The 25466-nt window shown below is 53.6% G+C and overlaps 1 protein-coding gene across 4 annotated transcripts in view; it reads left to right on the top strand.

Annotated features, from left to right (window-relative positions):
- Positions 1 to 25466, top strand: part of STARD10 (StAR related lipid transfer domain containing 10) — a 46404-nt gene that overhangs the window by 9514 nt on the left and 11424 nt on the right. Inside the window, exons 1-2 of one of the 4 annotated variants that reach the window (XM_043480782.1) lie at positions 13359 to 13381; positions 14002 to 14312. In XM_043480782.1, the coding sequence (XP_043336717.1) occupies positions 14106 to 14312 (207 nt within the window). In that variant the 5' untranslated portion in view covers positions 13359 to 13381; positions 14002 to 14105. The other 3 variants (XM_043480779.1, XM_043480780.1, XM_043480781.1) reach the window with 3 other exon arrangements.

Here is a 25466-nt window from a genome sequence, read left to right as displayed (position 1 = left end):
GGCTAGAGGGTCCTTCACATGGAAGTTAAATCCTCAAGATGTTGAAGTGTATTTGCTTCTAGCCATGTTTAAGAGAAAACCAAACACAGCCCAAGATGAAGCTTCTTCCCACAGTGTTCACCCTCCCTCCAGGCAGCAGGCAGGCCACACCTCACCCTTCTGCATAGCCACCAGGCTCAGTGAAAACAGTTGGCTATGAAATTTCCAAGGCACTAGTAGGGTCTAAGACTGGATGAGCTGGAGACACCACTGGAAGAGCTTCAAGTTGGGGGGGACCATGAGAGATGAGGAGGGGGAGACAGATGGGATTGCCTCTGCAGCCTCTTTCTTGAGGCCCTGGCCATTACTGAGGGATCAGGGGAAGGGGGCAGAGTAATTGAAACCCACTTTCCACTTGCAGCCCCCAACCCCCCGCCCCCAGCTTTCTAAGCTTTGGGCTGCTGACCTATGTGAAAAGCAGCTGACCCAGTGTGCTGTAGTTTTGAGGACAGTGTGTGAAGAGTTATCTGACCCAGGTGAGGAGTGTCCCTACTCATATCATGGTCAGAGGTGGTCAGTGCCTAGTTCTTACTTGGAGCACAGCAGTGAAAATTGGCTGCCCCTCCCCTCCAAAAAAAGATTCAGTGTTAAATTCACGGAGTTTAAGGAACATGAGTCAACCAGAAGTAGACGTCTCAGAGGCCAAAGAGAGACCTAAGCCATAAATTGGGGGATCATCAGCTTATGGATGGAAGTGAATGAAGTCATCCAAGGAGAGTATGCAGTGAAGAGAGGGCCTGTGAGGGAACGTGGAGGACACCAGTATTTCAGGGTGTTCTAACCCAATCAATCAAAGACCACCGGGGACAATCCATAGTCCAATGGAGTCAGGTTTATTGACCCATTGCTATGAGGAAGACAGCATATCAGAGGAATCAAGGAGTGTCCTACCAAACACAAAGAAAAAGAGTTCTTATAGGATCTGAGAGAGGTGGAATTAGGTGAAATGTAAATCAGGCAGTATTTTGATAGCTCAAAGCAAACTAGAGCTGTGTGTAAAGTAGCTTACATCAGGTCGGGACTGCTCAGTGGACTCAGGGTCTTGTTTCCTCGGAAACAATATAGTTAAGACTCATGTGGAATACATGTTTAGAAGTCCCTTTTCTGAATCTCTCCACACCTGGGTTGTAAACCCTGTCCTCTTAGTGATTTAGCTCCTCCAGGCAAGAGTTCCATTCCTATTCTAAAAGCAAAATTTCTGATAGTCTGTGATTTTAGAAAACAAAATTGTTCAGTGAGTAAGAAATAGTCACTCCAAGAAGAGGGTTGTTATGATATTTTATAGCTGCAGTATGTCTCTGGGAAAAATTTTGTTTCTTATTAATTTTGTAGCTGGCTTTCTCTCTGTCTGTTATTCTAGCCTGACGAACACCACAGCAGGTTTTTACAGCCTGAACTAATTTTTAGATTTTCAAGGGACACACAAAGGAGGTGGAATCTGCAGACTGAGTGTAGTAAGTAGGCAGTGTGGACAAAAAAAATATGTTGCCTGTCAAGTAAGTAAACAAAGAATGTTTCCTGCCATCAAGTCATCAGCCCCTGCAGTTACCCCCTACAATGCGTGCACCCTGAGGGGGAATTCTGGATGGAGAAAAACAGTATACTAACCCTAGATAGTTTTAAGATGCATCAGTTCAATTCAGTTGCTCAGTCATGTCCGACTCTTTGCAACCCCATGGACTGCATCACAGCACTCCTTGTCCATCACCAACTCCTGGAGTTTACTCAAACTCATGTCCATTGAGTCGGTGATGCCATCCAACCATCTCATCCTCTGTCATCCCCTTTTCCTCCTGCCTTCAATCTTTCCCAGCAACAGGGTCTTTTCCAATGACTGAGTTCTTCCCATCAGGTGGTCAAACTATCGGAGTTTCAGCTTCAGCATCAGTCCTTCCAATGAATATTCAGTAATGATTTCCTTTAGGATGGACTGGTTGGATCTCCTTGCTGTCCAAGGGACTGTCAAGAGTTTTCTCCAACACAGTTCAAAACCATCCCAAAGGAATAATTTCAGTAAGCCTAGACTCTTGCATCTTCTCATACATAAAAGGGCACTAAAAGTTAATTTGTGACATCTGGTTTCTTGTGTATGAATAGCAATAATCTTTGAATGTTCACTACACATTTTTTTTTTCAGGGAAAATTCCTTGCTCCTTCCTTACCTCTTTTGAACAGTCCTTCAGAGCTATCTGAGAGGCTGCCATCCCAGGTTATAATCCTCAGTAAGGCTGCAAATAAAACGTAGTTCTCAACCTTTACGTGGTGTACTTTTTTTTCAGTCAACAGTAGAAAGAAAACTATAAAGTCTTAGGTCTCACAAACCAGGAAGATGACTGTTGATTATTAACACTAGGAGGTCTAGTACACTGTACGCTGTAGAATAAGGTGGCCACTAGTCATAGCTGAAACTCCAATATTTTAACCACCTGATGCAAAGAACTGACTCACTGGAAAAGACCCTGATGCTGAGAAAGATTGAAGGCAGGAGGAGAAGGGGACGATAGAGGATGAGATGGTTGGATGGCATCACCGACTCAATGGACATGAGTTTGAGTAAGCTCCGGGAGTTGGTGATGGACAGGGAAGCCTGGCAGGCTTCAGTCCATGGGGTCGCAAAGAGTCATAAGCAACTGAGCGACTGAACTTAACTGAGCCCATAGGTTGCTATTTAAATTTAACTAAAAGTAATTAATTGGATTTAATTTTTAAATAAATTCAAATAAATATTTCTCTTCCTTCATGGCACTTAACCTCATGTCAAATGTTAAGTAGCCACAGGCTAGTCTCTACCCTATTGGACAGTGCAGCTGTAGAATATTTCCATCGTTACAAGCAGTAAGAGAACTGAGAGTCACAGGCGATGGTGACCCCTGGGAGTGTAGTCTCAGCCCAATAGCGCTACTCTCTTCCTTTGACAGCTACCGTGTAACTCATCCGTACCTCGAACCCACAACCCAAGCTAAAAGCCGGAGGCTCCAACGCTTCTTCACGTTTCCCTTCCTGCACAAACTCACTACCACCGCCACACTCCATCTCCCAACAAGCCCCGGGCCCTTCTTCTGAGACGCTGGCCTCTTGGACTTCTGGGAAATGTAGTTTAAACAGCGTCCCACCTCCGAAAAGGTTCTAGCCACGAACTAAGGCTCCCATGAGGCAGTGCGTGGTCAGTTCCGGTCCAATTCACCGCGGCCGCCGAGTGCGCGGTGAGGGGCCCGAAAGTTGGCACCCGAGACTTAGTGCAACGGTGACTTGAGATGCAGGAGTCTGAGAGACCGCGCTGTGCCTCTCCCTGCCACTGCTTAGGTCTCCGCCGCTCCCGACTTGTAGAGACGCCTCAACCCAAGGCGAAGCCGACCGGGCCCCAGGGAACCATAGTTACGCTCCAGCCACAACCACTAGGGGACTTGAAAGCAGCGTCCGACGGCGGGCGGTGGGGCCATCCCTGACGGGAAGCGCACGCGCAAACGCCGGGCCTCAGGGCGTCCGTAAACATCGTAGAGCGCCTGCGCGAACGGAGCGCCTGGGGATGGACACGCGGGGGCGCCTTAGCAAAGATAACAGTAATAAACAGTAACGTAACAATCCGTTATTTTTCTGCCTTTTTTTTTTTAAATGGTTTGCTAAGCACAGCTCCCTTCATTGCGTCTGTTAATCTGATCTTTGGAGCACTCATTTTACCAGTGGGACAGCGGGTCAGAGAAAGTGATAAAGCGAGAGTATGCTAGGGCATCTTTGCGTGTGAGGGACCAACGATGGTTCAGGATGCAAGGACTCTAGACTCTGTCTCTGAGTTGCTGTGTGACCTTGGTAGTTCTGTTCCCCTGAGGACCTAAGCTTTCTGATTTGTAAATGGAAGTAGGATATTGGAAGGATCAAATAAGATGCAGAAATGAAACTAAGTTGCCGAGCAATCTATAAGGGCAGAAGATTATTACAATCGGTGATTGCAGATTGAGGAACTATTTCATCATACTACAAATTGCAAAACTGAGGGCCCCTACAGGGGCAGGAGCTTGCTCTAGGTCTCAGCAGTGTGTGAGCAAGGGCTAAAACTCAGGCTGCTGGCTTTGGGCTTGGAGCCCTTCCTTGCATCTCCAGGATTAGTTGCATATAGGCTTAGAGAGACAGACTGCGCTCAGAGTCCGGAGAAGCCCCTATTCCTAATCCTTCTCCTACCTGCTGGGCCTAGTGGAGGAAGACCCTACTCTGTTGAGATGACTACCAAAGGCAAGAAATTAAGGAGGAACTGGAGAATCCTGGAGACAGAGGACAGTGTGGCAGAAGCTGTACAGATCCTACTTCTCAGAAGAGTGGCCCAGGTAAGGGAAGGAGCTCAGATGTGACAGATGAGGGGCTAATGTTAAGGGGACCAACCCTGAATGGAAACGGGTGGTCTCTATTTCTGAACCTGAGTGCTCAGGTGATTTCATTTGGGGCTCTGACAGCTGCCCATGACAGCTGGAGGTGGTACCTGGGCTGGCTTGGATGCTAAGGACAGGAAGTGATACAGGTTGAGCTGAGAGGCTTTAGGAGCCACTCCCCCAACCAGGTGGAGCTGTCAGGTGGCATCGTGGGCAAACCATACTACCAACCAAGATCCTGCCCTTTTCTCTGTCCCTTGGAGCAGGGCTGTACCCAGTTGTTTTTCTCTGGAGTGCTCTTAGAAGCTCTGGACATGGGTTTGGCAGGGGCTTGGAGCCGCTAAGGTCTGGTTGCAAATGGGGCCTCCTCCGGCAAGTCATGAAAGGAAGATGTTTGTAGAAATAGAAATTCAAGATCTTCCTCACCTCTAACTGTCTCATTCTCTGGGCCTTCACTTGTCTCTGTTTTCAGCAGGGGAAACTGAGGCTAACGGAAGAAAAGACTCTCTTCAGGACACACAAGGAGCTGGCGTAAAACTGGACTAGGATAGGGATCTTTCCATGACATGGCAGTGATCAAACAGCTTCATCAAACATTTATTGAGTGTCTAATGTATACACTGAGAAGAGCTACCTTAGGGTACAAACAGAAGCCAGGATTGCAGTCAGACTCAGCTTTTAATTTGCCCTCCCAGTGACTTAATGCTGTGATTCTTGGTGAGTCACTACCCTACTCAGAGCCTCACTGTCTCTAAAGTGGGAGTGGTAAGCCGTATCCAGGGCTATCTGAGGTGTAACTATGAATTAAATGAGTTAAGAACTGTTAAGTGCATATAATAGCACTAGGCCCATGGTACCGGCTCAGTAACTGTTAGCCGCTCTTTGTTACTCATGAACACAGGTGGAGGCCAGCTGGAGATGGGGTTCTCCCAGAGTCTGGTAGGGGCGGAGATGCCACCACCCCTGATCTGTCTGCCTCCCAGATACCTCCACTCTGCGCCCAGGCAGCCTGTGTTTGTGAAAGTTGAGGGGTGGGAGGCCTTCACATCCCCATTTCTCCCTCTGGCACTGGGAACCTGGCAGGGAGCATTTACACCTCCACACACATGTGATTCATGTTCCTGACGACCTGGGTCCAGAGTTAAGGTGATTCTTGCCCAGAGCTGCACAGTACAGCCCTGGGCAGTGAGACCATGGCCCTTCCTCCCTGCAGGGCAGAAGTCCCAAAAGGCTGACAGCAGGGTCTTGACCTGTGTATGTCCCCTGAACAGAGCAGGAGCTGGGGACAGAGAGGCACCTGGGTGGGAGACAGGGCCCAATATCAGATACCCTACCCCCAGCTCACCCTGTTTGAAGGTGGCAGTCTAGTCCATTGGTACTTTCAGCTCTGGTCCAGGCCACCCTAGTGGAGGTCTGGTTCAAACCCCTTATTTATAGAGAAAGAAAGAGATGACCAGAGAGGCCACGAGCTCACCCAGAGCCCCACAGTAAGGTGAGGGGTGGGGGTCTAGGCCAGAACTCAGGTGTCCTGGTGTTCGGCCAGGGCTCTGCCTGGCAGCTGGTTAGGAGGGGACAGGCTCCATCTCTCTTTTCCCTCCGCCACTGCAGTCACACTTGGAGCCAGATGTGGACACCTGGGTGGGTTGTGGGTTGGGGCATAGCAGGGTGGGGGTGGGTGCACAGACAGGTAAAGGAAAGGGGAGTAGAGGACCTGGTCAGAGAGCAGTCCAGAGCCGAGCTGGGGTGGGTGGACTGGGGAGCTCTCAGTGGTGTGTGTGTGGCTGCTGCAGGATTCTAGGGCCTTATTAATCAGTCTGAGGCAGCAGAAGATAAAAATACCGTGGGAGCACACTCCTGGAGGAGGGTAGCAAAGCAGATTCAGTAATGAGTCACAGAGCCCAAGCCCTAAATTTAGAAGGTGCTGAAGGAGGCAGCTGCCCCCGGGGAAGCACCATGGAGATGCCCACTAACTGGGGGTACCAGTGCCTCAGGGCAGAGGGCAGTGGTTGGCAGGAGTCCCCGAAACAGCAATGCCCCGGGAAAGCTGGGCTTCTTCTAGGCCTGGCCCAGGTACGAATTTTGGACCTCAAGATGAACCCTGACCCAGGGCACAGTCTTCAGCCCCACTAACTGACAGAGCTCCTAGCAAGCCTTCCCCACACGAGCCCTTCAAAGGGTCCTAGACACCAGCTCCTGGGGTGTGGACATCTCAGGACTGTCCTGCCCACTGGCTGGGCACAGCCAGGCTCCCTGGGGCCTGCTGCTGTCCTGGGGCACTGTTGTCAGACACTGAGAAGTGGGCTGAGTGGATGCGAGGAGCTCATGCCGTTGAGTGAAGGCCTCCCAAGAGGGACCCATCCAGGCCTTAGTAGCTCTGTTAGGAACTGGGGTGAGGGGGTGTGACAAGATGTTATAATGGTCACTTCTGCTTTATTCTCAGCCCTCCAGGTTCCAAGTGAACCTAGATTGTTTCTTTTTCTCCAGGTCAGAAGAGGAAGGCACTGCCTCCAGATCAAGGAGCAGAGACTTAGAAAAGAGGCTATGCCTTGGGGACAGCTGCCAGACCTGGGGTAAGGGAGCTTAGGAGACAAGAATTGATAGTAGCTGTGGCATTTATTGAGTGCTTGTTGCTTGCCAGGCACCGTGCTAAGCTCTCCACGTGCATGAACTCACTTCATCCCGGAGGCAATGATGTAAGTCCCACTAGCCTACTTGTTCGTAGAAATGGGAGTACCAAGACAGAGAGGTTAAGTCACTTATTCTAGATCACACAGTAAGAGGTTCTAACCCAGACGGCCTAGCTCCCTAGCCCAGGCTCTTAGCCATTATGCTAGACTGCTGAGCAGGGTGTTTTACCCTATCTGTGCTGCCTCCTCTCCTGTCCTTCTCTCCCAGTCCTCCAGGGACTGGGAGCTTCTCTCTGGGCCTTTCAGGGTCTTGATGCCCAGGGTGTTCCTAGGCTTGGAGGAAAGAAGAGACTAACAGAGCTCTACTGCATGCACCTCCCACCATGCAGGAGTCCACAGTTTATAGAGCCCATCAGCTGCCCCAGGCCAGGAGAGAGGCATCTTAAGCACCTCAGCAGGAAAACAGACCAGAGAGGTGCTGGGCCTTGCCCACAGTCGGTGGGGCCCAGAGTAGAACCATGGAGACTCCCTCTTTGGGAAGGCCCCAGACCCAGATGGCCAGCACCCCCTCTGCAGGCTGGGTCCTTCTCCTGCTAATGTCTGTTAGGCATTGCTGCCTGCAGGAACCCAGTTCGATTGCTGGGTCAATGCAATCTTCTGAAAGCCCTGGAGTTCTCTGTCAGAGGCTCTTGATCCATCTGCCTGACCCCAGGCCCTCCCTTCAGCTCCGTGCTCAGGCTGGGTGGCAGTGGGGGTGGAGGTGTCTTTATGTGTCTTGGGGAGGACTAGGTTGTCTGGCCCTTTTACCAGGGCAAGAGCTCCAGCCCTGGGACGATGCCTTCTTTTCTGGAAGCCCCCACACCTTCCTTCTTTTGGTTTCTTCATATTTTTTCATCTCAAAGCTGAACCCGCAGTGCCCTGACAGAACAGTTTCCACCTCCTGGAATTAGTGGGGCCTCTGGGGGAGCTATTAGTATCACCCTTGAAAGGGGGAAGGGTCAGAGGGCCCACCCCCAAACCCCTAGACTATTGTTCCTGGAGGGAAGAGGCTCCTTTGACAGGCCTGCCTGAGGAGCTCATACCTGCCGAGGACACAGCCTGGCCCAGGTGTAACAAGACTTCCCTTGCACCCCTCTTCCCCCTGCCAGAGATCACACGTGGGGATACCACGGATAGGTTCTGTTTCTTGCTGGGCCTTATTTTCCTCATTTTTCAAATGGGGCTAAGGAGTCCCAGCATGACCTTCCACCTAAGGTTATTGTGAAGGTTAGAATGAGTGTGGTAGACTCTTACTCTGCCCCAGGACTTCTTCACAGAGAGGATGTGCCAGGCCGTTTGTGTGTGTGTGTGTGTGTGTGTGTGCATGTGCACACACACATGTGCACAACAGCTGTAACCCAGGTGCTGACCGCATTTCCAGGGCAGGTAAGAGACTGAGGTCTGTGAGGGGACTGGTGTGTAGCTCTTTGAGGCTGTGTGATGTGGGTCCCAGGTGTAAGGTTGCCAGATTTAGCAAATATTTGAAATATGCTAACAATGATTTTCCTTATCTGAAAATAAAATTTCAAGATGTGTCCTGGGTTTTATCTGGCAACCCTACTTGGGTGACCTGCCATGCTCAAGCCAGTGTACCCCTGTTGGACTCCCACGCATGAGACTGAGATGCTATGTGGCTGTGTGGACTGAGACAGGAGATGGGTGTGATCGTGAAACCAATTGGTATCATTTCAATGGGGCTCCAAAAAGCTTCGATACCATAGTCCTTTATGTCAGCATGGAGAAGAAGTCAGCGAGAGCAAAGTTGTAGATAAGAAGTGATTTATGAGTATAAGACCCTCGTGAGGCTTACAAGCAGGTGGGTGGGAAGTGCCCCCAGAACTTAGTGGGCTACAGTTTTATAATCAAAGGGAAAGTGGGGAGGGGGAGAAGACCTTCTTTGTCCCTCTTGAGTAGACGTGACATTTCCATCATCAGTTCCTCCCCCAGACAGGGCAGGGAACTTTACTTGTCCCTCCCCATGTGGTTAGGCCAGGACTGTCATAGCACTTTCGAAAAATATTTTCAGGTCTCAATACAGTGAGGGTCTTTCATTTCGAAAAGTCACCTTCCCATAAATGATGGGGTTTTTTGTGTGTGCACAGAGCCTGTTTTGGGGGTCATTAACTTATTGAGCTCACTGGTCTGGATGTGGGTCTCCTGCCACCATTGTTTTATTATTTGGGGGCATGTCCTGTGCTTCTGTGGCATGGTTTTGTTGCTAAGCAAGCCTGCTTAGTTTTGTGGTTAAGCAAACCTGCTTTTTCGAGTAATCATTAATTTACAGGAGTTTCCCATATTTTTCTACTTATAATCCCCTAGTGGGATTAACTGTTTAATCACTTATTTTTGTCTCTCTATTCTGTCCCTATCACAGCACTTGGCTGTGACAGCATCACCAGCAGGAGAAGGGGTGTGGGTAACTCTGACTGTGTGCCTCTCTGTGATTCCCTCAGGCTCTAGCAGCTCACTCAGGGCAGTGTTTGAACTGTTTGCTCAGTGAGGCCCAGCAGGGGTAGGAGACCCACCCTGGGCAAACACTCAGATCCGGCTCCAGGTGGGACTAGGGTGCTGAACCTGTTGCCGCCTGCCATCAAACTGTAAAGGACACATCCCTCAAGGCCATGCCAGCCCTGGGGGCCTCAGAGTGCTCTGTCCTCAGCCCTTCCAGGGGGGCCTTTGGAATCACCTCTCTGCTGCTTCCTGGTGATATCACACAGGTCATCGCTCAGTCTTCTAGAATGATGCCCCCAGGATACTGCCTCGTTCCCCTAGGCAACCTGGGAATTTTCTCATCCAAACTGGCAAGGCCGGTTACCTCAGAGGAGAGGAGCTAGGGGAAGCAGGGGTCAGGGAGGCCTTCTCCTCATCTCCCAGAGGGGAGATCGAGGCAGCCATCCGTCTGTCTGACTAGATGGTGAGTAGGAGGGAGCCCCAGGAGCAAGTCAGGACCTGGTAGCCCCTCATTGTCTAGGACACTTGGGCAGGGGAGGAATCTTGAAGCAAAGAGGGTTGTGACTGCCCCAAGGTCACCCCCAGGGTAGTGAAAGGGGTGGCATGTAGTGGGGAGCAGGGACAGAGCCTTGGGTTAGGAGCTGGAAGACCTAAGATCTTACCTGTGCTCTGACCCTGCTGCTTGGGCCTTTGTTTCTCCATCTGTACAGTTTGGGGCTGTGGCCAGATGATGTTAGTCTGTAGGTCTTTAGTCCTGATGGGAACTCAGAGAGGGGAATTGAGAGAGGAGTGTTATGGACCAGGTCATGGATGGCTCCAGGCCGGTGTCCCGACTCTGTTCCAACAGCTGGCAGGGGTCAGTGAGCAAGAACAGGTGTGAATATCTCCAAACAACCCCTCACCCCATTCCGGGAGTCCTACTAGGTAGTTGTGTCCCCAGATGGCTTCTGTCTTACTTTGATTCAGGGGCGTCCCTATGCCTCCTACACCTCAGCTTCTCTCTCTGTGAGGGAAACGTGTAAAATCCGCACTTGCTCAGCACCCTGGGTCATGATTCCTCACATTCTTATCATGCCTCTCAGCTTGCTAAGCACCTTCTCTTTCTCATACACGCTCCTGCCTTCCACCCCCACTCTGAGTCCTCCTTGGTGCTGTCCCCATCCTGGGGCTGGGGCCTGGAAGGGCACTTCCACCCAATCCACTTTCTGTTGAGGAGCCCTGTGACTGGGACAGGGGCTGCAGGGGTCAGACAGGGTTGTGCTTCGCCAACCTTTTGCACTGTTTACTCTTTCACGAGAACCTTAACAACCATCCTATCAAGGTATTTCCTTAACACTTTTTGCAGGAAATATGCCATTTTTGAACAGTGTATTTATTCCTCCCTACCTTTCCCCTTCCAATTTATATTTTTAGTTATTTGGGGTGAAACCAACATGTATACATCTCTTTTCCTTGCAATAATTCTCAAGAGAGTAGGTATTATTATTCTAGATGAGGAAATTGAAACTCAGACAGGACATGTCACCTGCTCTTGGTCACACGTTTAGGAAATGGTATCAACAGGATTTGAACCCAGGTCCACTTTGCACTTCCAGGCTGTGGGAAGCAGGGATCGACAAGTCCTAGGACTCCTCTCCAGGCTCCTCCCCCAGGCCCTCCATCCCAGCCCTCCTAGCCTTCTCTCTGTTGCTCAGGGGTGTTTGAGATGGGATATGAATCTGCTTTGATCCAAGCATGTTTGGGCGGTTGTTATGAATCTTTGAGCCAGAGATACCTAAATTCCTGGGGGACTGGGAGAGCCTGCAAGGGCAAATTGTTGATGAATGAGGATTTATGCTCCAGCCAGCCTGGCCTAAACCTGCAGGCAGGGTTGAGCCCAAGGCATGGCCACCTGATCCCAAGGGTACCAGGTCACCCACCTTTTCTGACCCAAGACCCAAAAGACTCATTCTTGGTTAATCTATATTTGGATTTGAGTTCTGGTTTGATTTCTGCCATCTCTACCTCCCTGAATTTGTGTGTCTCAGACTGGCAGTGCTCTCGGGGGTGGAGAAGTCCTGTGAGCCTGTCCTCACTGCTATCTCCTGCTGTCACTTCAGCCTTATCTCTTCCTCCCAGGACTAGGCGATGGGGATGAGAGGTGTACTGTCCTGGTGCCTGCTGTCAGCTGACGTGTGTCACTGGGGCCCTAAAAAGGCAGAAGCCGCCAGGCCAGTGCTCCTCTCCCTTTTCCTCATGGCAGATCCCAGAGGCTACAGTTCACAAAGCCGTCTCTGTATACCCTCTTTTGAGTCTTTCATCAGCCTTGGTATGAGGCTGTCAGATAAAACTATTGAAGCCAGGGGAGGGGCAGTGAACTGCCTACGGCTGGGGTGAAGGCAGAGGATGTGTATAGCAGAGAGCCAGAACCCTGGCCTCTTGAACCCAGAGCCCACCCCCACCCACCCTACCCCCAGGCCACCCACTACCACACACTTAAAGAACGTGGGTTAGAAGGGCCAAGGATGATTATCTGACTGTGCTGCTCACACTGGAGATCCAAGGTCACGTGGGGACCTGCAACTCATTTTACAAGATTTACTTTGCAAAATGCCCCTTGGGGTGACTTGCCATCACAGTTCCCTCCTCACCCCCTCGACTTTTAAAATTGGGCCTGGTTCACAAACGTCTCAGAGCCCTAAGCACTTGAGGAAGAAACACCTCTATTTGTGAATCCACCGTGACAACTCCTCATCTTTCTCTAGCACCTTTAAGAAAAGCTGTTCCATCCTAGAACTCCAGGATGGTGAGGCTAGGAGGTTATACATTCGGATGCTCACATTCTACAGATGGGAAACTCAGGCCCAGAGAGATGGGGCAGCCAGAGCCAAGGAAGGAATCCTGGGGAGGGAGGAGGCTGAGATCTGGGATCTTGGCAGGATGGCCATGTACTCACTGATGACCCTGGGCAAGTGATGGGGCACTTGTGCCCTATTAGCTGCCCATCCAGGGGAGTGCACCACGAGCCCTCCCTAGTCACTAGGGTAGTGAATGCTCAGCCTTGGGCCTGTTGCCACACTCACATTGGCCTGGCCTCGGAGAAATTGAGCTATTGGCCTCAGTTAACACAAGCAGCAGGAGACAGAGCTAGCACTAGGACCCAGGGGGCAGGTAGCAGTCTCCCTGGCTGGAAGGGGTGGCTGGAGTGCTGGTGGACTTATCTCCCCTGTGGCTGTGGAGCTCTGGCCAGCTCTGCCTGGGGAGGGCCAGGGAGCCCCAGAGCTCTGGAGCCAGATGCTCTGGAAAGCCTAGTTTAATCCATGGGAGGTGTGTGAATACGTACAGGGGTGCTCAGGTGGACTGGGGGTGGACAAGGACCAGAGTCCCGGACTGGAGGAGGATTAAAGCTCCCAGCGGGGAGTGTGATGGGAGTGGAGATTTTGTCCAAGTCTAGCCACCTTGTGAACCTTGAGGCCAGTGGTTGGTTGGGGAGGCAAGCTGTGGGCTCTTGATTGTGGTGGGAGTGTGCCCATCTTTGGGTCTCAGGGGTGTGGTATGTGGGGATGTCTCTGGGTGGTTCTAGGGACCAGCTGCTTGTGTGTCTCAAGTAGGCTGTTGCAGAGGTGTGTACCTGTGAGTGTGGGAGGGTGTTGGAGATAAAGGGTTCACAATTAACTTCCAGAATCCCCCTTCTAGCACCGCCTCGCTCTTCCTCTCAGAGCCCTATCTATCTTGGACCCTCCTCAATCCCTGCCTGAGGACTGGTCCGGCCAGGTCCTCTTCGGGGGCGATGGGGGCGGGCGCTAGGACCCGGCTGGGCGGGGTGGGGCGGGGCTCCAAGCCCCGTCAGCTGTACCTCCGCAGCCTGGAAAATACCAAGCCCAGGCGAGCTGAGCCCCCGGAGCCCCCAGCCTAGCCCCGGGGGAGGGAGGAAGGTGGGGTGGGGGTGGCGCGCGGGGCAGGGGGACGCGGGGCGGGGCCAGGCGGCGGGACCCACTGCTCCTCTCCCCAGAACCCGCGCGCGGCCCCGGTCGCCCGGGCAGCGGCGGCGGCGGCGGCAGAGGCGCTCGCACCCCCGGCCCCGGCTGGCCCCGGAGAGTAGCGGGCACAGGTGAGCCTGCCGGCCCCGCGGGCGCCCCACCCCGCCCCCACCACCGGCCCCGCGCGCTTCCCGCTCCGGCGCCGCTGCCGAGTTAGTTGAGCCAGTCCGGCCAGCGCTGCGCGGACCCCACCGGACCGTGTGTCACCTCGGGTCCCGGCCTCCCCTGGGTCCCGACGGGCTTCCCCCGCACCCCGGTACGCAGCCCCCACTCCGGCTCCCACCCCCGGCAGTCTGAGGTCGCGCTTTTGCGGAGAGAGAGAGGAGCATACTGCCCAGTGGCGGCGGTGCGCGCTGGCCAGGGGGCTAGCCCCTGCTTCTCTCGAACTCGCTACCTGCCAGGACCCCGGACAGCCGCACGCGCCCCCGCAGCGTTCTGACTCCGGTTCCCAAACCGGTCTTGCAGGTCCCTGGAAGGTGGCGTCAGCATCTGCAGCCGCGTCGACGTTGTCGGAGCCTCCGCGGAGGACCCAGGAGAGCCGGACCAGGACCAGGGCCCTGGGCCTCCCCATGGAGCAGTCAGCTGCCTCCCCAGAGCCCCCGGGGCCTCGGCCAGTCCTGGGCCGCGACAGCGTCCAGGTGCCCGACGACCAGGACTTCCGCAGCTTCCGGTCAGAGTGTGAGGCCGAGGCGGGCTGGAACCTGACCTACAGCAAGGCCGGTGTGTCTGTGTGGGTGCAGGCTGTGGAGATGGATCGTACCCTGCACAAGATCAAGGTAGGGTGGCCCCGCAGCAGGTGCAGCCGGCACTGCGCGCTGACTGCCTCTGACCGGGAGTCTCCCGGTCCTCCTCCAGCAGGGGTACAGACTCCTGGCTGTGCACCTCAGAGTCTCCTGTGAGAACCCAGGAGGCACAGTTTGCTGGGCAAGCCCCCATCTCACAGATGGGCCAGCAGGGGCCTGGAGACAGGGGGTGTGACTCGCTCAGCCGCTGCCTGCTCAGGGAGGTGGACTGCTGCCAAGCCCACCTAGGAGAGTGGTCTCCCTCAGGGAGCCCTCTGCCCTTGAAGCCTTTCCCAGGTCCTGACTTGAGTCATCTCAGGTGGGAGACTGAGCCCTTCAGTCCCGAATTCCTGATTCTCTCAGCCTGAACTGGATCTCTTTCCCCACTCTCTGAACTTCTTCCTGCCTGATGCCCTGCTTCTCCCTCTTCCCTCCTGGCTGTCCCCTGAGTCTCTCCTGCAGGGACTCAGGATCCTGGCTGGCAGATCCTGAAAGCGGGGCTTAGATGTCCCTGCCTCACACAGGGCCAGGCTGGGCTGGCAGGCTGGGGAAGGAGGGACCAAGGTGTAGGCCAGCAGAGGCAGGGAAGATGCAGGCATATCTGGCCTCTCTCAGTCATCCACTCCACTCCTCACAACCCCATGATTTTCTTCTCTTTGTCAAAAAAGGGCCGGCTTGGGTTTTGGGACCCTGTGAGCCCACCTCCCCTGGGGGACTAGATGGGGAACAGGCTAGTGAAGACTCTGATGAGAGCCCTCAGTGACTGCCTCCAACACAACACATCTGGCATTGCTGTGAGTGCCACTTTTCAACGGGGCAGGCCGATCTCCCTTCAGTGGGCTCCTGGGTGTGCCCTCCCCTCCCTCTTGCCTCAGCCTTCCTGCTCTCCTTCTCGAACACGTGGAGAAGTGTATTCCTGTGGTGGAAGCTGGCAGAGGTGGGAGCAGGGCACTGGACTTGGAGAGCACTCCTGACCTCCCCCCACTCCAGCCCCTCCTGCCTGGGACCTGCCCTTGGATTCGGATTTAGCTCTGGCATCAGGGCCTCATAACAGAGCCAGAGATGTCTGACCTTCCCTGTCTGACCCTGTGCCTTTCTGTCTCACTTTGTCTTAGTCATTTAGAGCTTTGTCCCCACATTGGCACCTGGCTCACCCGTTCTGCCTTACCTGCTCCCTTCTTGACTCTTTGTCTGCACCCTGGCTATCTGACTGTCTTTTTCTCTCCCAGTTCCCATGTGTGTATCCTCTTCTCCCTTTCTGGAACTCTCTACCCAGGCCTGAGGACCCTGAGCCAGGGGCTTCCCCAGAGCTGGACCTGTGTCTAAGTCTGAGGAGCAGGGAAGGGCAGGGCCACTGGTATGTTCCAGCTTAGTGCTCTCCAGGGACAGGGACACGTCCTATCCTTTCCGTCCTCAGCCTCCAACACAGGCCCAGCAGGGATGTTGGTTGAATCAAGGATGGAAGGAAGGAACAAACGAAGGAACGAATTGAATACAAAGTGAGCAAAGTTGTTCTGAGAAAAAGGTTGTTTTCCTGCCTGTAACCCGGGAAAGGCTCAGGCTGGACTGTGCCATGGGGTAGGGAAGCATAATCTCCCCATCAAGCTGGCTTTCCAGAAGGAAGGGAAGGGGAAAGTCTGAACTGAGCCCGGGACTCCCACCCTCTGTGTCAACAGAGTGGAGCTTCCTCCTCCATCTGGCTTGGTTAATGAATAAACCTGGCCCCGTCCAGGACTGGAATTGGTGAGTCTGGGAGCCAGACCTCCACAATAGACCCCTTGTGGCCATATCAGATTTGCCAGGTGTTCTTCCTTGAGAGTAGAGGGGATTGGGAAAACTGGGGTATTGTGGGCTTGTAGTTAGGGCGTACACCTGACCTCTTTCCCTCTCAGACTGAGCAGAGGTCGGAGGTGCCTTTGCAATCCCATTTCAAATTCACTCCTTACTGGAGAGCAAGTCCAGAGAGGAGCAGGGGCTAGCCCAGGCTCACACAGCCAAGCCCCAGCCAAGCCAGGCTTGGAACCCAGATCGCTAGCCTCCCTGCCTAGTTCTTTCTTTTGTGCTCCCCACAGTGAAGGGGGCTGGGGCCAGGAGGTGAGCAGAGCTGGGGCCTAAGGAGGGTGCTGGGCCTTGGCTCAGGGAAGGGAGGTGATCTCGAGATCTCAGATCCCCTCAGCACAGCCACGTGGAGCTCTGGGGGACAGGCAGAGGTCTCCAAGCTCCCCCATCCCCAAGACTCTAGGAATCTTGTTTCCTGTAAGAACCGCTGCTCTGAGTCGAGCATTTATCTGCATTGCTTGATTGACCTTCAGACCAGTCCTGGGCTGTAGTAAGCACATCTCCAAGCTACAAAGAAACTGAGGCTGAGAGGTGAGGTCACTTGCCTGAGGTCACACAGCAGCTAAGGTAGAGGTGGAACCCAGGTCAGCCTGGCTCCAGAGCCCCTTCCTCTGTCCACTTGGGCTCACATCTTCGTCAACATTTTGGCATTTGACCCCATCGGTAACTCTTTGAAGGACACGGTGTTCTCATCATCCTATTCCTGTTGATAAATGAAAAAGCTGAGGCCCAGAAAGGGGAGTGGCTTGCCAAGGTCACACAGCAGTTCTGAAGCCAGAGTTCCCAGGAATGATTGGGTCACTCCAGGAGACTGGGACTCAACCACAGGTATTTGTTGAGCTCCCCACTCCCCACAGCTGGTTCTTGGTCTGCCCCCTGAGCTGGGAATGGCAGCTGCCCACTGGACATGCCCTGCGCACGTGAATCTAGGGTGGGGGAGGAGCCACCTAGCTGCCTACCTGATTGATTTTCTCTACCTCACCCCGCTTCCCCCAGACTTATCTTCTCCCTACCCCTGTGTCCAGAGGTTCCTGGAAGTCACTGTGGCTCTGGCCCAGCATTTGGAGCCAGAAGGAGGGACAGAACTGCTGGAGGCCACCTCTGCCCTTTCCCTCCCTCTGGTCTGGCCTGGTCCCAGGCCTGCACAGTGCTCTAAGCACCAAAGAGGAGGCAGATACCGCCTCCTGTGAGGTTAGGCCTTGTCCCAAAGGCTGATGCTGAACACGGATCCTGGGCCCAAGGCAGAAGGCTTCTGGGCACCTGACTGCAGGTCTCTCAGTGCCCAGGCTAGGCTTCCTCAGAGCTGCTATAGAGGAGGGAATTGGGAAACCAGGGGGCTGTCATTTATTCGAGCAGGGCCAGCTGGAGAAGGGGCTGAGGTACAGTCCTGGTTATGGTGTTCTTATGTTCTGTGTGTGACTGTGGGCACATCGCTGCCCTCTCTGGGCTATTTCTCCATCTGTGCCATGGGGCTCTCCTGGCTCCAAGAGCCTCTAGACTCAGTACCTGTGCTGGGTCCCATGGAGAGGGATGAGGCACAGGGGACGGAAGCTGGAGATGGCATGGCATGGCCAGCCCAGTCCTGCCCTGATGCTCACGTGCTCAGGCTCTCTGATCCTGCTGTGCACCTAGCCACCTGAGAGCAGAGGGTGGCCAGACCTCCAGAGGGTGGAGAGAGACCGACAATTCCAGATGGCTCCCTGCCCACTGCATGAGGTGGATATTCACAGGCTAACGAGTGAGGCAGGATGGGTCCCAATGAGTAGGGGCCTCGAGGGCCTTGGCTGGAGCAGGGGTGTGAGGTCTCCTGGGGGAGCATGGCTGAGAACCTGAGGTTCCTCTTGCCACAGGAAGCTGAGCAGTGGGGACCTATCTCTTCTGACTTCCTGTCCTACGACTGCTCCTCTTCCCCTTTGGAGAAAGCTTGGTGACCCCTCTCTGACCTGTCTCACTGTCCACCTGCTTCCATGCCACAGCCTCCTGGGTTCCAAGCTCTTAGGCTAGTGCTCAGGTCTGTCCTCTCTCAGCACCTCATTTTCTTCCCCTGTGAAATTTGGGATCATCTCAGGGATCTCCAAGGACCCTTCTTACTCTTAATGGTCTATGGGACTCAAAAGGGTCATGGGGATGGTGGAGACAGTCACAGGGCCAGGGGTTTTCTTCATGTATTTCCACTGAATCTTCACAAGTGTCTTGCGAACTCCATTGAACAGATGTGGAAGCTGAGGTTCAGGGCAGGAATTCACTTGTGCAGTCAAACAACTTGAAGGTGGCTGAGGCAGGATCAGAACCCAGGTCCTTGAGACTCCAAGGCCAGGATGGCTTCAGTGTCTCGGGCCTGCTTATTAGCACCACTGGGCCCTTCGATCTCCTGGACCCTGTCGCTCAGAACCCACCCCTCTCTCCTGCCTTAGGTCTCCCAGTGCTGTGTCATTGTGAGAGGGTACCCTGGAGGGGTCCCAGCCAAGCAAGAGCCAGTCCTTACTGTGTAACCTTGGGGTTCACTTTACCTTTCTGGGTCAATCTTCTTATCTGTGGTGGCAGAGGCAGGAGTTAATTGGGTTTTAGGGGTTTGGATTCAGTGAGCTCAGGTTTAGGCTGGGCTTCTGCCCCCTCTGGGGCTCAGTTTCCCTATTTCTCTAGAAAGATGCTGGGCAGGTGGTTTGTAGAGCCTGGCCTTAGGTCATGGTAAGGGTGTCTGCAGTACTGGACACAGGGTAAGAATGGAGAGCTAAAGCCTTGCTGGTCTGTGCTGTCTGAGAGGTCCCTAGATGGGCTCCTGAGGCCCTGAGAACCCCTGGCCTGGATTCCTGGATGGTTCTAGCTCTGACTTGGTGTAGGGGCAGCTGGAGGAAGTTGTCCAGATCTGTCCTTAAGAAACAGGGCTCCCAGAGAGCTGCCCTCCCGAAGCCGGGGTCTGGATCTTCAGGTGGAAGAAATCAGAGACAGGAAAGTTCAGAGCTGGCTGGAGGCTTTAGGGAGGTGTTCCTGGAGGTCCTTCCTACAGGGGGAGAGAACAGGGTTCAGGGTCCCGGCCATGTGGCCTTGGGCAGATCGCTGCCCCTGCCCCAGCTTTAGCTTCCTCATCTGTCGCATGCGAGCAGCTGTGCTGGCCTGCCTGTCTTTGGGCACTTCGTTCAGGTAGGAAACAAAGAGGGAAATCAGGATGCTGGAACAGACACTTGTCACAGGAGCTGTAGAGACCTGGAGGGGGCCTCTGAGCCATCCCTGGAGACCAGGGAAGGCTTCTCAGAGGAGGAATGCTCAGGTGATCGGTTTGGAATTGGGTTGAGAGTGGGGAGTACAGGTTTGACAGCACTGGGAACATTTCATACAGAGGAAGAGCTATGTAAAGGCCCCCGAGGAAGGAAACAGGGCGATGTGAGGAGAACTGCAGGTGGTATATTGTGGGGCTTGGAACTCAGACAGGTGGAGGTGATTAGACAACTAGATCAAGGCTCTTGAATTTGGGTCCCAGAGGTTCTAGGCTACTGGGGAGGGTTTTAGACAAGGTGGGTGGTAGGAGGAAGATGCTGCTCTATTTGTCTGCACAGACATGCCAAGGCCTGCACTAAAGTAGGGCCTGTGGGGAGTGGAGCACGGGATTGCCTCCAGAAAGATTTAGGAGGGATAAAGGACAACATGGTGGTTATAGCATAACTCTTGTGCAGGCTGGGATGTGAGATAGTATAAAATATGCAGTCCCGGGGGGCAAGGAGCTGGTGGGGTGGTGCCTTCAGTCCGTGTCCACACTGGGCCCAGAAGAGCCCTCAGGCCCGCAGGCTGGCTCTGTGCCTCCATGACCAGCTCCCCAGGCTCTGGCTTTTAAACTTTAACGAGCCCCAGATCAGTTTCCAGCCGAGAGTCTTTAAAGTTTCAGGAGATGAGAGAAAGGAGGCAGTCCTGGAGACAGATGGGTTTTCTTTCTTCCCCTGTGTCTCTGTGCCTGGTAGAGCCACCTGGAGCCAGGGCTGTGGGTGCCGTGACACCAGAGGCCTGGCACTCCTTAGGGATCTTGGACCTCAGCTGGACATCTCCAGTCTGTTAATGAGGGGCCAGCAACCTCCAGTGGAGTTAGAAACTCTATTCCCGCCCTGCTCTCTTACCTTTACCCCTGACCTGGGCAGGTGAGCACCACCCCCCACCCGCCCCCTCAACAGGTGAGAGGAAAGGTGCTCAGACCAGGCACTGGACTTGAGGTGCCCGTTGTGCTTCACTTTCTCTCCTCAAGCATATGTGGTCTGGCCTCAGTGCTCGAGGATCCCTGGAGCTGCAGAAACACAGGCCGTGGAGGAAAGTATCAGGCCCAGAACTTAGTGGTGGGTCCTACACCAAATACAGACCCCTCTCACTTGTTATTAAAGAGAGGCTGGGCAGTGGCACTGGGCAGCTGGAGCTGTTCTCTGAGGCTTTAGTATAACAACTGCCTCCCTATCTCTCAGCCTGGCTCCCTGAAGGCAGCTACTTGTTACTTCTGACCTGTGTCTAGAATCCTCTGTCTTGGGACAGTTGAACAATGCCTGCAAGTTTACCTCCTCCATGGGAAGTAGGGGTAAATCCCACCTTTGGTCTCCTCTGCATCGCCTGGGCCATTTAATCTCATCCTTTGAGTTTCCTGTCATCTAACCCTGGCTTTCTGAGAATCCCCTCCAGCCTCTCCTTGATGCCCCCTTCCTAGTTTTGGACTCTTCTAGATTGCCTCGGGCCTGGTACTGGACCAGAGAAGTGTTAAGTCTGAAGGCAGAGGCCTGACAACCAGAGCAAATGGAGTTCCCTTGTGGGTCTCCAGTCTTCATTCATTCAACATACTATATGGTGAACATGCTATACACCAAGTATATCCAGGAATTTAGTGGCAAACCAAACAGATCAGACCCTGTTGTCATGAGTTTACATCCTGAGGGGGAGGCAAGCATAAGATACCAGATGGTGTTTGTGTGTTATGAAGACAGGATGATGTGATGGGAGTTGTCTGGCCTTCTATATTTGGACCTTCTGTGTGTGGAGCTGGACTGTGGGTGCGTGTGTATGATCTGGTCCTTGGTTGGGTAGACTGTGAGCCCCTCAGGGCAGGGCACCTGACAAGGGTCATTAAATCCATGTTGAGTGTGAGTGTGTGTGTGTGCGTCTGTACATGCACCTGAGGTATGTGTCTGTGCTTCTGAGTGTGAGACTGTGTGTGTTTCTGTGTCTGGCATTACTCTGTGTGTGTGAGTCACACCCCCTCACTGCAGCAGAGTTGTCTCTGATCCAATTATGTCTCCTCAGCTGTCTTCCAGTGGCTTCCGCCCCCCCAGCTCAGCTCTGGCTCTGCCTCGGTCTTCCCCTCCCTGCTTCCCTGCAGCCTCCTGTCTTTGCCTCTGGGCCTGTCTCTGGGTCTCAGAGTCTCCCCTTAGGGTGTTTTCTATCCCTGTCTGTGATGGTTCTACCTCTACCTGTATGTCTCTACTTGTCCCTTTTCTTCCCCACCTGCCTTTTTTTTTTTCCTGTCTCAGTTATTTATTCGTTCAGCAAACCTCTTCTCATGCATCCCACCCACTCTACCAGCCTCTGGCTGGTGCTTGGGGCCTGGGGATGGATCACACCTGAGTCCTGCTCTGAAGGCCTAGTGGAGAGACTGGGGAAGATGGTGACAGCCTTCCGTGACTCCTCAGGCCACGAGAGGCGTGGGTGACAGCGTGGTGGGGGGCAGGAGTATCTGGGTAAGACCTGGGGGCCCAACAGGAGTTAGGGGGCAGGCTGAGAAGGTCTTGGTGGGTGCGGACTAAGGGTGAGGAAAGAGTGGAGGCTGAGCCAGAGTGGGGAGGACGTTTTAGGATTTGATCTTGAAGGCAGGGAGAAGCAGCAGAGGCTTTCAGGCTGGGCAGTGTCATCATCACTGGGTTTTATTTTTTATTTTATTTGGCTGCACCACGTGGCTTGTGGGATCTTAGTTCCCTCACCAGGGATCGACCCTAGGTCCTTAGCAGTGAAAGCACAGAGTCCTAACCCAATGGACCACCAGGGAATTCCCATCACTGGGTTTTAGAAAGCTCCTGGCCGCAGGTGACAGCTTGACCTGGAAGTCCGGAAACCAGTGATGAAGGTGCGGCAGCAGTGGTCCAAGCAAGGATGGTGAGGCCTGCCTGAGTCTGGCAAAGGAAGGTTGTTGGGAAGGTCATGGCCAAGCGGAATCCCAGGTTCCAGGCACAGGAGGGGAGCAGAGGCGGGTGGGCGTTGGGCTTGGGTAATACAATAGTGGACATGGTTAGGGTGAGCTTTGTGGGCTGTGCAGGGGGTGGTGCCCAGGAAGCCGTTGAAGATGCAGTCCAGAGCTTACTAGAGAGCTTTGGGAGCATGAGACCACTGGCAGCCCCTGAACTCCTGGGAAGTGTTTATCCAATTTGTCTCTGTCTACTTGTCTGGGTGTCAGCCCTGGCCCCTGTCTTGTCTCACTGATCTCCCCGACTGTCTTTTCTTTCAGATCCACCCACTCTGTTCTTTCTCAGGTCTCCCTCCTCTGTCGGGCTCCCCCACCTCCCCCAGGGCTGGAACAAAGTGGCGGGAGCTCCAGACCAGGAGGTCAGCTTCTCAGAGGTCAGAGCAGGGTGTGCCTCAGATGCCGAGGCCTGGGGGGTGGGGGCAGGGGTCCAGGGAGGCTGCTGGAGACTAGGAGGAGGGCAGGGGGATGGGAGCAGAGTAGGGCTGAGTCACTCAGCCCTGGTAGAGAGCAGCAGAGGGGCCTAGCTTGGCCTGGCCTAGCAGCCTCTGGGAGCTGTGTTTCGGGTAGACATGCAGTACCTCCACCTCCCACCAGTCTCAGGAGGGCCACACTTTTGTAGAGAAGATGGGTTGAGGTTGTCTGGTGCCAGATGCTCTTCCCTTCAGAAGAGGCTTGTCTAGTCATTTTGCAGATGAGAACTATGAGCCAGGAGCTGGGGAAAGGAGACCTTGTGAGGGGCCCACACCAAACCTGCTGCGTGCTTCCAGCTCCCCTTACTCCAGGCAGAGCTGCCTCTAGCCCATTCCCTAGTGGGGACTCCCCAGGGACAGGCCTTATCTGGCCAAGTCCTAGCCCACCTGGGATTCCTTGAGTCCTTGACAGAGCAGAGCCTAAATCTTAAAGAACAACTTTAGCAGTCGACTTCGGGTCACACTGGGTTCCTGAATGGTTCTTCACTTTTCTCAGCCACCATTTACAAATGGGCCCAATCTTCCCTCTTCCTGGGTAGTTGAGAGGATGAAATTAGGAGAATTTGCAAGGCCCCAGCACAGCACCTGGCACAGAGCTGGCATGCTGTTAACGTTTGCTGAATGGATGAATGAATGAACAGTCTGAGGTACCCAAGGGAGAGCTCCATTTCCTCCCACTTCCATCCTTCTTCACTCGGGTTACCTTGTGGAACCACATGAGCTCTGTCCTTCCCCCAGCCAGTCCAGGCCCTTTCCAGTCCAGCACCTCTGCCAGGAGCCTCTTCCCTGACCTTACACATGGGTGCCATCTGCTGTACATTCTGTAAGAATCTGCTTTGGGGTGCCCCTCCCTGTACCTGCATCCCCCTACTTTTCTCTGTCCCTGCCCCGAGCCCACAGGTTTCATGCCTGTGTCCTGGCTGAGAATGGAAGGACTCTGAGTCCCCTCTGGCCCCACTCTCAGCATGGCCATACTACACAGAGCATTCCCTGGGCAGCCTCAGGCCCATCTCAGCTGAGTCCAGGCTCCCAGGTCCAGGGAACCAGGCCCCTGAGATTCTGGACCACACTCTTAACCTAGGGGAAAAAAATATAGTTTCTTTATCTTGTATAAACTCTCTTGTACCAACAGTAACAAGAACCCCAAAATGAGGCACAGCCAGCCTCAATTCCCGAGTAAAACTTTTCCCTGTTTTCCTTCCAGCTCTCATTCAAGGGTGTAGATAATTTATATACAATCGAGCCTGTGGCATAGATACAAGTTTGTGTCCTCTTTTGTTCATTTAACATTGCATCTGTGGAAATTTCTTGCATTGCTACAGAATTATTAATTCAGGAACACTTCCGGCAGCTGCTGCCTGCCAGGCCTCTTCTGGGTTCTGCGGGGCCCCTGCCCGCGCCCGTATCCAGAGGGAGCCCACTGTCCTTCCTCAGCAGCGGGGCGATAATCTTCAAGGTGATGTATCATTCTTAACTGAACCAGGCCCTGCTGTTGGTGGTGTTCCAGATTGTCCTCCAATATATTTTGCTAATTACAAATGCAATATTATTGTCATGAATATTGTAACAGAACTTTTTTTCTTATTTCATATTACCCCCACCCCCGTGTAAAAATTTTGGTTCCTGGAGGTCCAGAAACTGAGTTAAAAGATACATTTTTAGGATTTTAAAGATATTTGCCAAATTGCTTTTCCGAATAGTGGAACCAGCTTTTGCTGTCACTAACTGGGTAACAGTTTTACCATATCCTCATGAGCAGTGGGCACTTTATATATTTTTGTTAATTTACTGAGTGTAAATTGATGTTTCAGTACAGATTTAATTTACCTTTTTTTAAAATCAGAGTTATTAAAGGTCTTACAGAAAGCCCCAGAATCTCCCTTAACTAGTCTCTGCCCCCTCTCCCCACTTACACTCCATTTTATAAGAGGATGAGGGCAGAAACAGAAGTCAGCCTCACGTGCCGTGGAGAGTTTGATGAGCGTCCAGGAGGTTTTCACAACGACCCTTCCTGCTTTCTCCACAGAGCCCTGAGAGCCACCAGCCACGGCCCAGAGCTCTAAAAGTCGAGGAGCTCACATGGACTTGGCGTCTTTGGTGGCTCACCTGTCCCTCTTTCCACTCAGGCAATGTTTCTTTACTAAACTGCGCCAGGCACTGGGGACGCCAAGATGAACAAGGGGCCAAGATGAATCGATGCATCACAGCGTTGCTGACGAAGGGAGCCGGTGGGACGGAGGAGCAGGCCCCAAGACCAACCTGCAGAGTGTAGGGACAGGGTAGGCTGCCTGGGCAGGGCACAGCCGGGCTCAGGCATGAGGACAAAATAGCGAAGACCCAGCGAGTGGCGGTCTTGGGAAAGCAGGCCTCAGCAGACCTCTCTCCTCTGCACACCTCCACCTCTGCTTCCCTGATCCCTGTGTCAGAGCCCTGGAGCTGCTCTTGAGATTTGGGATGGCCGTGAGGAGAAGGCCTCGCGGTCTCCATTCTGAGGCCCCAGAGGCAAGGGCAGGTGCTCTAGCAGCTGGGCTTCTTGTTGGTCCTGTGGGGCCTCTGGGAGGGGCAGTGGAGGGCCCAAAGTCAGCGAGCAGGTGGTGAGTGGCCCCGGGGAGGAGGACCGGGAACAGAACCAGGGCA

Source organism: Cervus canadensis, chromosome 11 (genome assembly GCF_019320065.1).
Source record: "Cervus canadensis isolate Bull #8, Minnesota chromosome 11, ASM1932006v1, whole genome shotgun sequence".
Classification (NCBI taxonomy): Eukaryota; Metazoa; Chordata; class Mammalia; order Artiodactyla; family Cervidae; genus Cervus; species Cervus canadensis.
Note: the sequence above shows the minus strand (reverse complement) of the source record. Positions and strands in the feature narration are given on the sequence as shown.